This window comes from Vitis riparia, chromosome 8, assembly GCF_004353265.1.
Source record: "Vitis riparia cultivar Riparia Gloire de Montpellier isolate 1030 chromosome 8, EGFV_Vit.rip_1.0, whole genome shotgun sequence".
NCBI lineage: Eukaryota > Viridiplantae > Streptophyta > Magnoliopsida > Vitales > Vitaceae > Vitis > Vitis riparia.
The window spans coordinates 9,543,144-9,557,511 of NC_048438.1; the positions used below are offsets into that span (position 1 = coordinate 9,543,144).

A 14,368-nucleotide genomic window follows, 5' to 3' on the forward strand; every position below is an offset into this window, starting at 1 on the left:
TTGTGAATCCAAATCTCCTCATTTCATTTCTCAGTTGGTGAAGTGAGGTCCTTTAAATAGCCACCTAAGCGTAGCTGTGAATTGTGATCCTCAACCTAAATGTATGTTTATTCTGATTGTCCTCTCGTCATTTTGGATCATCAATTTACCTATAGGATATATATTTGTTGACTCCCAAAACATAGAATGCAGGTTGTATCATAGTTTTTGAGCTAGTTCAGTTTCTAATGAAGCAGGTCTTCCAGTTTGGTGTGGTTTGGAACTATCGGTTTCCTTTCCTAACATGTTACAAATGCTGCAGTCTTCATAGTGTACGTCTTGATCAGTTGGTTTTGGGTTTGTCCTGGCACTTGAAGCTGGGTAAGTTTATTTTAGTTCCATAATTGAAAAAAAGAAAAATCAGTTGGACGCTCCCCTTATACAAATGGGCTCAAATCCTTTACATATATATATATATATATATATATATATATATTATTATTATTTTTTATTTTGGGGTTGATTTTTTAAATTAATTAATTAATTTATTTGTGGATGGAAACACATAGTGGACGGAAAGGAGATATTAGTGCCTTATCAGTTGGGTCATAATCCATCTCATCACAAATGTAGACGTCCACATGCGAGCCTTTCAGCACTTTTTATTTGATTTCTTTCTTCTTCTCTGGACATCTAGTTATTCTGGTCATGAGAGGAAGGAAAAGTGTGAGGGTTAACATGTAGAGTATTTTAACAACTATTAATGAAGTGTGAGTATGCACGCCTTCTAAAACATGCATACTTAGATATTTTCCTCAATCATCCGATTGTGATCTAGCGTCACACATGTAAATGACTTTGAATACATTACCTAGGGAGAGAGGCCTGACCTTGGGACACCCATCGAAGGAAAAATGAAGAGAAGATATAAGTTGTTTGGTCTGCAAGAAATGAAGCCTCCACCTTAGAGAGGCTTGACCTTGGGACACCCATCAAAGGAAAATGAAGAGAAGAAATAAGTTGTTTGGTCTGCAAGGAATGAAGCCTCCACCTTCACCATGAGCGGGAGAAGGGCATGGATATGAGATGTAGAATGAGAGGAGGAACCAGTGGTTCACATAGCGACAGTATGGCTCATTATCAATTACTTGTGGGATGCGTGTGGCTTTGGTGTACCTTTGGCTCTGATGTTGAGACTTGAGACTGCAACTTTTGAAGATAGATGCCACAACAAAGGCCCATGGACACCACGCGTCCTTGACCACTTGATGTTCCACAAACATCCATTACTCGGATATAGTTACTTTAGTAGTGAATTGAAGGGGTGTATTGGGATCGCGCCATGCTGATAGCTCCGGTACACTTAAGGACATCCACCACAGGCATGGCCTGTGGATAACACACGTCCCCTTTGCCATATCAAGACAAGTTACTGGGGTTGACACACACTACCATTCAGAATCATTCATTGAGAATGCTGAATTGGTTCTGAACAAATATCAATATACATGGTCCCTTGATATATGACAATACAAGGAGTAAAGATGATGCTGAATGGCTATTAGTAACTGTGAAACTGGGATGGGAGGAAGTCGAGCTGAATTTGTTTGGTTGCACCTACAAGTCTATTTGCAGAGGTGTGACAGGGACACTCAAAGGAGATGCATGCCCTTTTTCCTTCTCTTCATCTTTTTTAGCTTAAGTTTAAGTGTCATTTAGCTAAAATGGCACTCTAATTCAATATTAAAAGCCAAATACTTGTAGGTTACCCAATTCCAAAATAGGATTGGATCCGAAACCCAAAAGGGTTGCAGATACGTCTGTCCACAATGAACTTGACTGTTATTACCAAACATGGTTACGAGTTATCTGTTTGTTATGGTGATTTATTTATCATCTCAGAGACGGTTCAAAAACCAATTGTATTCAGATTCTTTTGCAGGCACACACTCACACACATACGTATAGATAGAGGAAAAACATCAAGACCATGAAAGCTCCATTTTATTCTCTGTCCCTAAAATCTTGAGGAATGGTGGTGTATGGCGACAACCCAATTCTATTCAACCCGAAAGCGATCTCCAAACCCCAATCATTCATTCCCCCATTTAAGCGCTAGCCTCAACACCATCACCCACTACCACCACCACTGCCATGGCCACCACTACCACCGACGCCTCCCCAAAATTTCGCCACGTCCCACAACCCTCCGACTACCGCCCCGAAATCACTGTCAATTCCTCTCACGACGGCCTTGAGTTCTGGCAGTTCATGATCGCCGGCTCAATTGCAGGCTCCGTCGAACACATGGCCATGTTTCCAGTAGATACCCTCAAGACCCGTATGCAGGTTATTGGCGGGTCGTATCCGGCTCCGTCCATCGGTCTCCGGCAAGTCCTTGGCTCCATTTTGAAGATGGAGGGGCCCGCCGGCCTCTACCGCGGCATTGCTGCAATGGGTCTCGGCGCCGGACCTTCCCATGCCGTATATTTTTCGGTGTATGAGCTCTGTAAAGATTTTTTCTCGGCCGGAAATCCAAATAATTCTGCTGCCCACGCGGTTTCGGGAGTTTTCGCTACTGTTGCTAGCGATGCTGTGATTACACCTATGGATATGGTGAAGCAGAGGTTGCAATTGAAGAGTAGCCCATATAAGGGCGTGATGGATTGTGTGAAGAGAGTGTTGGTGGAAGAGGGAATTCAAGCTTTTTACGCATCATATCGCACTACTGTTGTGATGAATGCGCCGTTCACCGCAGTTCATTTTGCGACTTATGAGGCCGCAAAGAGGGGGCTGATGGAGGTCTCTCCGGAGAATGCAGATGATGAGAATTTAGTGGTTCATGCCACTGCCGGAGCGGTGGCTGGGGCTTTAGCTGCAGCTGTTACAACTCCACTTGATGTTGTCAAAACTCAGTTGCAGTGCCAGGTGAAAGCCTTTGTGTAATCATATGATTTGATTTGCCTGCCTTTTTTTGGGTGCTCATTATTTTGCTTTTGAGTGGGTAGTTCTTGATTGATTCTTTGCACAGTTATTACCAGATTGTTTCTCTTGTCCCTTTCTTTTTTCCCTCTGTTTTTTATTTTTCAAAATTGTTGGATTTCGATATGAAGATGAGAGAAGCCTATCAATTTGACAAAGACAACAAATTCCTGGGATTCTAACTACTGCTACTGCAAAATTAAATTGGGCAGTCATGAAGTTGGTTTAGCATGGGTTCCCAAGATAAAAAGATATAGTTGTTCTTAGAATGAGGGGAGTGCTGAGGCCGCTGATTGGCTCAGCTCTTTCTCTGCTGCTGTTCAAGTTTCAACAATTTAGATCCAGGATTAGTGGAGCTTTCTGAGTATTGTATTAATTTCTCTTTAAAAATGGATATGGACATATCCCAGTTAGGTGGGATATTGCCCTGTTGAGTTGAATTGGGTGGATTGGTATATTTTATTTCTGACTTTGCTTGCCACCGAGTCAGGCATTAGAAAGTAAAGAGTTATTAAGAATAGAAAACTCGTGAACACATGGATAAAGAATACATTAAAAATTACACCGAGCTCCTTTATCGGGCTGCTAACAATGAATTTATGGTTTCAAATCAGCACCAAACTTTGACCAGCCCCGTCTAGATGTTAATTGTTGACCAGGCATATATAATTTTAAGATGCCTGTTTTCTAGCTCAATGTGTCGTGCTGTAATTATGTGGGAGCAGTAGATTTCTGGGCTGGTAAAAGGATTATCAAGTGAATGTATGTGGTGGGTTCTATGTCTTCAATTCTTTACATATTCTACAGAATAATATTAAAATTTTTAGTATCTGAGAAGTTTTCTTCCAATCTCAACTTGCCTAGCTCCTAAACATGTAAGAAAGAAAATTAAGAAACGACTAAAGGCTTCTAGGTTCTGGTCCTTCGCTTTCTATGTCTGAAATTATATTGATATCTTTCTCAATGTTTTGTGTTGTGAAACTGTGAAAGAACTAGTCATGTATCATAAAAATAGTGCTTCATGTTGTTCTATGTGTTTCGCAGACACAGATATGCTGGCATGACTAATCTTAAAAAATAGGACTTGGACATGGAAGGAGTGTGCTCATTCTATGTATCCTAGGAGTTCCAGAGAACTATTGCAAAGGGTATAGTGTATTTTGCTACTCTTTTCATTATGTTAGTTCCTAAGGTGAGTGGATCCATCAATCAAGAATTTCGCACCTTGCAGTTTGGTCACAAGCCTTTAGAAGATCATCTCTAAACTCTGTTTCATATACATGGTTTTATTGCTCACATATTCTCCAAGAATCTCCTACTAGTTCGCCTTTGTCGAAGAGAAAAAATTTTCCTTTTTTGATAGGTTTTTTTTTCTTTTCCTTTTCCTTTTATGCCTTGGACTTGAACCTGGGACCTCCCACATGTCCATCCTCAACATCATTAAAGAGAAACAAATACTAATGTTTTATTTGCAAACATGGACACTGGAGGACATGATTGGGGAGTGTTGAACATTTGTTCAAGGGTTGCTGGTGTCATACATATCAATCCTGCTAGTTAAGTTCCCATTGAAGAGCTCCATTTTGATAAATTGTTCCAAATGCTGGAGTAATAATGCTGGTTTGGCCGATACATCAACTTTCTGGGTTGACCACAGTTCTAAATTCCTTTTATCTTCTGGGATCTAGTTAACCAAAATACTGCACACTGGTTTTGCCAATTGAGGGAGTTAATGTTCTTTTCTGAGTCCCATGTGTTGGTTCACATCCTGCTTTTCTAGATTCTCTTGCTGCACGTTGCATCTTCTTATCCATACGAGCCAGAGTGGTTCCTCTATTTTTGACACTCACAGGAAATTTGGGGAAATTTTCCGATTAAATTTAACATACCCCTAACTACATTCGTCCTAAAGTTGTCTTTCATTGTTATGCAGGGTGTCTGTGGATGTGATAGATTTTCTAGTGGTTCCATTAGGGATGTTATTCAAACCATAGTGAAGAAGGATGGTTACGGTGGGCTTATGAGGGGATGGATCCCCAGGATGCTCTTCCATGCACCAGCTGCTGCAATCTGCTGGTCCACCTATGAAGCAGCAAAAGCCTTCTTTGAAGAGCAGAATGGCCGTAGTAACCTGGTTAACTGAGGAACCACAACTGTGCCTTGTGGACGACACCTCAACCTAATTGGCCGACTGTGTGAAATTTGTTCATCATAGTTGGATTGGAATAGTGGAATAACAGGTGGGCATCATTTTCCCACAACAAGGCTGTTGTTTGTTTAAATGGTGCTGGTTGGATCACGCACAAGTATAGGATTAAATGTATTATGCAAATGGCTGTGGTGACTGCTCATATGAGATGATGTTAATGATTTATTCATCACGGTGGCGATTTGTCCTCCCCTTGCATGAATATGTATATTTGCTATGGAATGTGGAATTTGTGCTTCATTGAGCTGGTGCCACCCCACTGTTGGAGAAAACCAAACAAGTCATATAAACTAACAAATTGTTGACGCCTGAAATCATCCAACACATGCATCCATAGCATTAATCCGTTTGCTAGAAAGATGTACGAAAACATGCACAAACGTGTTGCTGTAGGGGGCTCACTGTCAGTTTTGATACACATACACAGCGCAAAGGCCTCATGTGCTGGCATCTTACACCTATGAGTGCCTACGGTTCATGAGCAAGACAGAGTAATAACCGAGGCTGATGAAGATTATGTAAATGAAAAGGCTTGGTGGTGGCTTGAGGGTGTAGCATGTTTGGGTGGCTTAACAATATGACAACAATTGAAGTGTAGAATTTTGGATGGTTAGTATTTTTGCTTCAAAAAGGAGGTTATGAGAAGGAGTTTCCAAGTGAAAGAATGATTTTTTGGATTTGTTATTGAAGGAATAAATGAATAAATTAATTAATCATGCCTCCTTAAGAACCTATGGTGTTTTCTCCTAACATTGAGGAAATGACTCGAATGTCATTTAGGAAGGGTGTGACTCACTTATAGATGGTGATAGTGCATGGTTTACATTACACCAATAGCATGACATGGGGGTTTCAGAATGAATAAGGTGTGATGGTAAGCCTTGCTAGTATTAAGGATGAACATATTAGTTTTAATAGATTTATTAGTAACCTAATTTTACAGATATATTAGAAAATATCAATGGATGTTTTAATATAAAGTATCGATGAGACAAATTATCATTATTAAAACTCATAAAAATATTAAATTTTTTTTAAAAGAAATGATATAAGAAATAATAAACATTTTGAAGTTGTTTTGTAAAAAAATATATTAAAAAATATCAATAAAACAAAAATTAATAATAAATAAAAGTTATGCAGATTTTATAACAGTAAAGCAAATTTGATTTGGTGGTAAAGGCTATCCATTTCTTGCTCAAGCTCATTTTAAGTTAATTCTTTATAGAATAATATAAGAGTTGTGGTATTACCTGTGCGGTTATGTGTCTACCTTGTTGCATCTTGTGTAGCTTAGAGAGCTTTGAAGCACCACACAATGCAAAAAAATTAATGGAAAAATTGTAAATATAAATGTGTCATATTAAGATCAATTGTAAATATAAATCAAGCACAAAACAATAGTGAGTTCCCCAAGTACAACAAGAAGACCAGTGGGTTTGAGAAGATAAAACTCCACATACAAAATTAATATATTAAATTAAATACCTGTACTGGCTACCACAAAGCACCAGTGGTCTAGTGGTAGAATAGTACCCTGCCACGGTACAGACCCGGGTTCGATTCCCGGCTGGTGCATAGCAATTTTTTTGCTCCCCTTTGATCTGAGTATATCATCCTCTTCCTTCAACTCCCTTTCTGCCAAAATGCTCATTTGCAGAGTCCCACATGGACCCTCTATACCTTCAGTTAGATAGTAGTAAAAACCTGATGGGTGCAACCTGCAGAGTTGTTCCAAGACATGGACCCTCTATACCTTCAGTTAGATAGTAGTAAAAACTTGATGGTGCAACCTGCAGAGTTCTAATATGGGCATAACTTCTTTAACAAATTACTTGTTTTCACTCCTATAAGGCAACGTCTGGCCCATCAACTACAGAATGTTTCAATAGAAATACAGAATTGGAATCTCTAATACAACACAAAAGGGTAGAAGAATCAATATCTTGGAACTGAACACCCATGAGGAAACATATAATTCTCAATTCAAATGATCCTCCTACTTACAGCAACCAATTAACATTAAGAAAGCAAGCAATGGGTCCAAAAGCCCTGCTACATGTTTTTTATATATCTTACAAGCATTCAGCATCTTAGAACTTATCTACGCACACTCCATCTCTGACAACCTCGTAAACTCCTCTGCTCCTGCTTTTCTTCATCCCAGCTGTGAAATAAAGCTTTGATCCTTCAGCTGAGATGGCAGTCACTTTCACCCAAATCACCACCTTTGTCTTCATTCCTTCTATATCAGCTAGCTTTCCTTTCTCTAAATATCCAGTTACAATGGTGGAAAAACGCAAGACAGACGAGTCCCTGTAGCCAACTTCACAGACTGAGGGTATGAAAACTGTAAGCTTTTTGGTCTCCTCATTGAACTCATAGTTGGTGGCATCCCGAGGAAAGATACCTACTGCCAGGTTATACTCCTTTAGCAGCTCTGGCAATGGCTTTTGCATTTTCCCTGTAAACAAACAACATTTATTACTGGTAATAATTGAAATCAATGCTAACTGAATTACAAAGAATTAGAAAAGGATATTACTTGATTGATGCTTTTATTAGAGTTCCTAAATTAATGATTTATCAGTTCAACTTTAGAAAAAAGGAAAATCCCAAATAAAAATGACAAAGAAAACCAATCCAAGCGTACTCAGAGGCCTCTTATAAAATTTTAAAGGGAATCAGCTAGCTGGTACTTTCATAACAGTAAAACTTCTGAAAAAGAGTTTTTTACATATGAAATCGTATTCAAAAGAATCAGCTCTGTTTGGAAGGTGTTTTAAAAAACAGTTCTGATAAACAATTTTTTAGGATAATTTTTGAATGTTGTTCTTTGGTCTTTTATAAAACAAAATTTATTTGGAACCTGAAATGTTTTTAACCTGTTTTTTATGTTTTTAAATATGTAGTGTTTTATTTTTAATTATTCTTTATATTTATATAATTATTTTTTAAAACAACCCTTAGAAAAAAAAAAAAGTAAAAACAACTAAAAATTGTTCTTTAAAAACATCATTTTTTCTGTTTTTAAAAACAGAAAACTAGTTCCGTTTACTAGTTGTCAAAACGTGTTTTTCTGTTTTTTGAAAAATAGAAAACCTTTTCAAAAACAGTTGTCAAATAGGACCATAATGTCTAATTCTTTTTTCCCAATAAATAGTGTTGGGTCGCTCATATATGAAATATACACATGCAAACATTCATAATAAATGTGCTTCCATGGGAGTCAATGGACATGTCTCTGTTGACTCAACTTGCTCACTTGACAACTTCCAAACTCAGGCAATAAAGCCAGATGGTGGCAGTATCATGCTAAGCCAGGTGTTAGAAGATATAGTATTACCTTATTGTGTTTCTCTGGTGTCCCAGTGCCCTAAAACCTTCAAGTCCTCATTACTTATAAACAAACAGCCCCCACCCACCATTTTTCCAGAAAGGAAAGAAAAAAAAAGACAAAAAAGCATCGGGAAAAAAAGGACCCAAAACATGGGGAAAAATATTGACATGGCACTGCACCAATCCTCAGTGTCCTATAAAGATTGATAGTTCAGGAAAACCTTGAGTTGGGAAGTATGGTTTCAGTTCACGGGCTAGTTCACACATCACAAAATCAACAGTGTGCTAATATTTTGAATGAAACCAGGATTATTTTTGCTGGATTAATTATACGTGACTCATGTGAAATCTCTTAACCACAATTCTTGTGCATAGCAGCGACAACTGAAAGGCTATTCTACAAAATGCCAGTATGCAAACTTGGAATAAACTTTGAAGCAAAAGCAACAAAAAAGAAATATACCAGCTTATAAAAGTAGCATATAAGATTTTTTTTCCACATGAAAAGCATTAAAATATTAAGAGTAGAACTGACAAATGCAGAAGTAAACCAAACCTTTAAGTTTGTTCACCAGCCATTTAGCTCCACCTTCAATACTGGTTGACAATGACTAATTACAGAGAAATAATGTCAGTGTGAAGATAAATTTAAATTTTTCATGACATAAACCACAGGATGCAGAAACAGCAAAACATCAATGAATGAGCACAAGTTCTTGCATATTCTTGATAAATAGCTAAGAAACAAAGAACTAAATGAATTTTAGGAAACATCTGGAGAAACTACAATAATTTTGTCATGTTTAACATAAAAATGAGTCATTTCAAGTTACTCTATATGGTTGCATTTACCAAGTCATCTTTAGAATCCACTAACATGACACTGTTTTAATGTGTTATTATCATTTACGATCATGGCTTCATCCCTGCAATGAACTTTACTGTGAGAGAATTTACTTAAGGAAAAAAAAAAAAAAAACTGAAAAAACAGAGCAATGTTAATTATTAGCTAGTGTGATATACACATTTTGGTCCAACTTCTTAAGCTTTTGGGCTGACTATTAATTGAAGATGGTATGAGAACCCTGTTTCTACAGATCTTGGTTTAAACCCTTCTGTTGGTTTATTCCTCATTCGAAAAATCCACCTTAAATGATAGTCAACTTGATATGCATTGTTCCAAAATCACTCCTATCTGTTGAACCCACGTCCCAACTCTGTAACATGGATTGAAAGGAGAATTGCCCATGGCCTGTGAACCTTTGTAGACTAAACCCTTAAACTAATAGCCTAATACCATATCACAATCCAAAAGGCTCGAAAGTTCAGATTTATTTTCAACAGGTAATTTGTTTAAGAAAGCTAATTCTTCAAAATGGGGAAGAATCCAATTGGTAATCAATGCTACCACCACATTAAAACTTCAACCTTCAGTACATCAGACACCAAATTGTTGATATCATTGCAATAAATTTAGGTAATTATCCACAAAATTCAAAACCAGAAATCCGGGAATTAAAGGTGCCATTTTGATGCCCTAAAGAACTGAATTGATGAAACGAAACCCTAAATCGGGGGGAATTTGGCACCAATCAAAACGACATAGAACAAAGGAATTGAAAGATATAGAAGATAATGAAATCGGGAGCTAGAGAGAGAAGCGTACGTTGATATCATCGCCGACAGAGTCGATCTCCTTGTTGGCCTTCTGGCTGAACCAATACGATCCCACCTTGTTCAAGATCTGATCCATTTCCAACCCTAATTTCTCCCCTCTCAGACAGATTAATATCAGAATGTCAGAGTCTCTCTGTCCAACAATTCAGAGAAAAGAGAGAAAAGTCCTCCCTTCTCCACGACTTTTCAGCGATTCTTCCCCGCGTATTTCTTTCTTTCTTTATTTTTATTTACTAAAATAAGTTTGATTATTACGAAGATGCATATTTATTTGTTTTTATCTTTAAATTTCCATCTTATCAAAATCTTACCAGCGCATTAATTTCATTGCAATAACAAAAGAAATTGACATTAAAATCTCACTTATTTGAAATTAATTTTAAGATTAATGTGGAAGGTTATCACAATTTTTTTTTCTTGGGATAAATGGGCTTCGATCTACTAATATGTGGAAGAAGAACCTCAAAATTTTTAAATCAATATTATTTTCAACTATTTAAAAATAATTTGAAATATATTCACTTTTTAATGACTCATCTAATTATTCCCTAAAATGCTCATTTTACTTGTCATGTCATCAAAATCAATTAATAGACTCTTTCACGTAAATGTTTACTTATTTATTTATTATTATTATTATTATTATTATTGAGATTTTTTTCACTCTTAATATCCTTACTCTTCAAACTACTTACGTTTGCCATGAGATGTTTGTTAATAGAACAAAAAATAAGTTTCAACTTTTCTTGAGAGTGTTTGTTTTTGGAGGCAAAAAAATTCTAGATAATAATAAAATTATAATAAAATATATAATAATAATAAATGTAAAAAGAAGGAAAACATTTACATAGAGGAGTCTAATTATCAATTACTGTGGATGATATGACAAGTAAAAAATGTATTTTAGGGAATAATTAGATTACTCATTAAAAAATATACGTATTTTAAATTATTTTTAAATTGATGAAAATAATACTGATTTAAAACTTTTTATTTCTTTTTTCCATATATTTTGATATCAATAAGTCAAAACCCACTTTTCTTACTTTTATTTTTATTTTTTAAAATTTTTATTGAAAGATAAGACACAATAATCTTCAAAACTAAACTTTATAACATTTTTAGAAAAATTTGACCATGATTCTAAATTACAAATACATTTATTAGTTAATATTCTATTTGTTTTTTTATAAATATGATTGACAATAGTAAATATTTAGATCCATCATTAATAACTAAGAATATTACTTTTTTTATATATTTATAATAATCTGTAACTATTCTCCTGTTACTTTCAATTTCTAAGTTTAAAATTCATTATTCTTGACACCTATTATATCATCTCTTAAAGCCATATACTCCACAATAATTATTGAAGTATTATCCATATATCTACTTGCAACCATTTTTATGGTACCAATAGTCTTTAATAACTTATCCTGAAATTATCATAAATTTTTAGATTTATAGTTTGTGACCTACAATCGCTCATAGCATTTCACAATGTTAAAATTTTTTCTATTTATAAAACAAATGATACAAGCATGACATTTCTCAATTACGTCTACTTTTTACCAATCTTTCTTTTGAGTTAATTTATTTATTATGTCATAAACTAAAAATAATTTATGAATCCACATTTTTTTTAATAACATTTGGAATTATTCCACCTCTGAACATAATTTTCTTTATTTCAATTCTCATTTTAATTTTAATTTGTTTTATCTTGATATAACTTTTCTAAATAGTTTAAAGCTTTTGTTTTTTTTTTTTTTTTTCCTTTTTCCTTTTTTTAAACCATCATCTCACAACTTCAAAATGTAATTTTATTTTCATTTCCTAAACAAGTAAGAATTTTACGTGAGAAATATACAATATGAGAATTTTGTGGTATTATGGTAACTTGTGAATAATTGTCCACATTAATATAAATTTCTTCGTGACTTTCAATAAAAAGAGAAAACTTTTAATGAAATATTCATTTAGTTTTTTTTAATATATATAATTCTATTTTTTTAAGCATTTATATTTATTTTCTCTTTTTTGTTTCTTTTAATTTCTTTATTTTACAATATGTTATCGACATGATGCTCTAAGTAAAAAAAGAAAAGAATTCATTTATAAGATTTCTTAAGTATGTAGCTTTATTTTCTTTAAACAAAATATGGAAAGTGGTATGTCATTATATTCATTTTTATTATTATAATTTTTATTTAGTTTATCTTATAACCAGAAATTATGTAAGTCATATTTTATATATTTAAGTTAAAAACTTGTAATTGTTGATATTTTAATTTTTTTAATAGTTAGAAGTTACATAGAAAGATTTTCATAACTAGAAGTTATGGAAACAATCGTTATTGACAATTACTTCATGGTCAGAAACTATTTAAATCATATTTTATATAATTAAGTTAGAAACTATATAGACAAATTTTCATAATCAAAAGTTATAAAAGTCATCTCTATTGACAATTACTTCATAACTAGGAGCCATACACATAATTGTCAATAAACAACCATATAGTTAGAAACTACAAAAGCAATTTTTTTAATTTTGTTGTATAACTAGAAGTTATATCACAACATAACAATTAATTGTTTAATGTTATTCCAACATTAGTCAAATTTTAATTATTCATATTTTAAGGCTATGTAGAAAAATTTAGTAATTAATAAATATTAAAACTCATATAACCAAAAGTTATATGAAAAAATATTTTATTATAAACTTATAGTATATAGCCAGAAGTTATGTAATTATTATTATTTATAATATGAAGTTATTAAAATGAAAATATTAATATTCTTTGTATTAGTAAAATGATATATATGATAAAGTTGTTAATATATGTTCTTATAACTAGACGTTATAGAGAATAAAATTATTAACTAACAGTTTTGTATAAGTTTATGAAACTCATATAACCCAAAGTTCTAAGAAAAATGTTTTATCTGCAACTATTATTTTCATATTTTATTGTAATTATGTAAAAAAATATTTTGCAACTTGAAGTTATAATAACAAGTACAATATTAACATATAAAAGGATTAATATTTTGTATATCATTGCAAGTTACACAAAATGGATAAGTGTTTGATAATTTTTTGAACTCTTATAACTAGAAGTACTCATTAGTAGAAATATTTACATATAGAACTGAAATTTTAAGTTGTGTGAAGACATGATATTTATACTTAATATTGAAATATTTTATATTCTATTTATTTAATACAAAAGTCTTTCTATATGATATAATTTATTTTCTAAATATATGAGGTAATGAAAACCTAATTAAAAAGCTCACATTATGTCACTAGTAGCATTTGAGTCCATGACACTTTGTATTATGCTAGATCTAGAAGAATCTCAAGACTAACTTAATCCCCCAAGTAAACAATAATGCATCAACTCATTATAAAGTTGTATCAACTTACATTATAAAACTAGAAGTTTTTATCTAGTGACTAGTCTTTAAATATACATGAAGGTAGTATGACATGTGAAAATTATTATAAGACGAGCTTTTCTGTATAAGGAGAAAAACCAACTCCAAAAGAACGATATGAAATTATTTGGAATGCATCGACTTTGACTCATTTTGATTCTTACAATAATCAATGTAAATTGGAAGTTCAAAAGATTATTCATTTGTAAGGACTTGTAAATCAACTATTAGATGTGTTCATTTATTGAAAGAAAGTGACAAAGTCATTTATACAAATTGCAAATATTTCATATGGATTGATATCCCTAAAGGACAATTAAATAATGAGTCCAAGGCATAATTAAAGCATGGTAAACTCATTGGCTCAAAAGATTCAATTCCCTATAAGAGGAAAACATAAGGAAAATACTTGAAAACTTGGTACGAAGAGGCTACAAAATGACTTATCAATCCTAAATAGCCTATAAAAAGGCATAAATGAAACAAATAACCTATGAAGAGACAAATAAAACAAATAGCCCTCAAAAAGACATGTATTGAATAAGTAGCCTTAGAAGAGACATATTATACAATTAATTCTCAAAAAGGTACGAGTACCTAATAATGATAAGATCTCAATTAGCTATTTACATTTAGGAAAAAATGGAATCGAAATATCTTTTTTATGGATAATGTATTCTCTTTCCAAGTGGACCACAGAGTGTGGAAGAGTGTTGACAATGAAAAGATTGG

The 14,368-nt window shown here is 33.6% G+C and overlaps 2 protein-coding genes and 1 non-coding gene across 5 annotated transcripts; 2 read left to right on the forward strand and 1 right to left on the reverse strand.

Moving 5' to 3' along the window:
- The first annotated feature begins 1,906 nt into the window (after positions 1 to 1,906).
- LOC117919648 (mitoferrin-like) lies at positions 1,907 to 5,410 on the forward strand. 3 transcript variants are annotated; one of them, XR_004652113.1, is made up of 3 exons: positions 1,907 to 2,907; positions 4,006 to 4,109; positions 4,895 to 4,980. XR_004652113.1 is itself a non-coding variant. In XM_034836856.1 (2 exons), the coding sequence occupies exons 1-2, from the start codon at positions 2,134 to 2,136 to the stop codon at positions 5,102 to 5,104; spliced, it is 984 nt and encodes a 327-aa protein (XP_034692747.1). In that variant the 5' UTR covers positions 1,913 to 2,133; the 3' UTR covers positions 5,105 to 5,410. The 3 variants fall into 3 exon arrangements, 1 of the variants encoding a protein (XP_034692747.1); XR_004652114.1 differs by having other exon boundaries at positions 4,012 to 4,109; XM_034836856.1 differs by lacking the exon at positions 4,006 to 4,109 and having other exon boundaries at positions 1,913 to 2,907; positions 4,895 to 5,410.
- Positions 5,411 to 6,677: 1,267 nt separating this feature from the next.
- TRNAG-GCC lies at positions 6,678 to 6,748 on the forward strand. The gene has a single exon. It is a non-coding gene; the product is annotated as a tRNA-Gly (tRNA).
- A 231-nt stretch (positions 6,749 to 6,979) lies between these two features.
- Positions 6,980 to 10,388, reverse strand: LOC117921226 (uncharacterized protein At5g01610-like). Its single transcript, XM_034839058.1, has 3 exons — positions 10,176 to 10,388; positions 9,066 to 9,120; positions 6,980 to 7,634 (listed from the first exon to the last, which is right to left on the reverse strand). The coding sequence occupies exons 1-3, from the start codon at positions 10,260 to 10,262 to the stop codon at positions 7,264 to 7,266; spliced, it is 513 nt and encodes a 170-aa protein (XP_034694949.1). The 5' UTR covers positions 10,263 to 10,388; the 3' UTR covers positions 6,980 to 7,263.
- Between the last annotated feature and the right edge of the window lie 3,980 nt (positions 10,389 to 14,368).

Coding starts and splice junctions, on each gene's coding strand:
- LOC117919648 (XM_034836856.1), top strand. CDS start 2,134: ATGGCCACCACTACCACCGACGCCTCCCCAAAATTTCGCCACGTCCCA. Junction 2,908..4,894: donor AAACTCAGTTGCAGTGCCAG/GTGAAAGCCTTT, acceptor ATTGTTATGCAG/GGTGTCTGTGGATGTGATAG.
- LOC117921226 (XM_034839058.1), bottom strand. CDS start 10,262: ATGGATCAGATCTTGAACAAGGTGGGATCGTATTGGTTCAGCCAGAAG. Junction 9,121..10,175: donor CTGTCGGCGATGATATCAAC/GTACGCTTCTCT, acceptor CTCTGTAATTAG/TCATTGTCAACCAGTATTGA. Junction 7,635..9,065: donor GCTGGTGAACAAACTTAAAG/GTTTGGTTTACT, acceptor GTTTGTTTACAG/GGAAAATGCAAAAGCCATTG.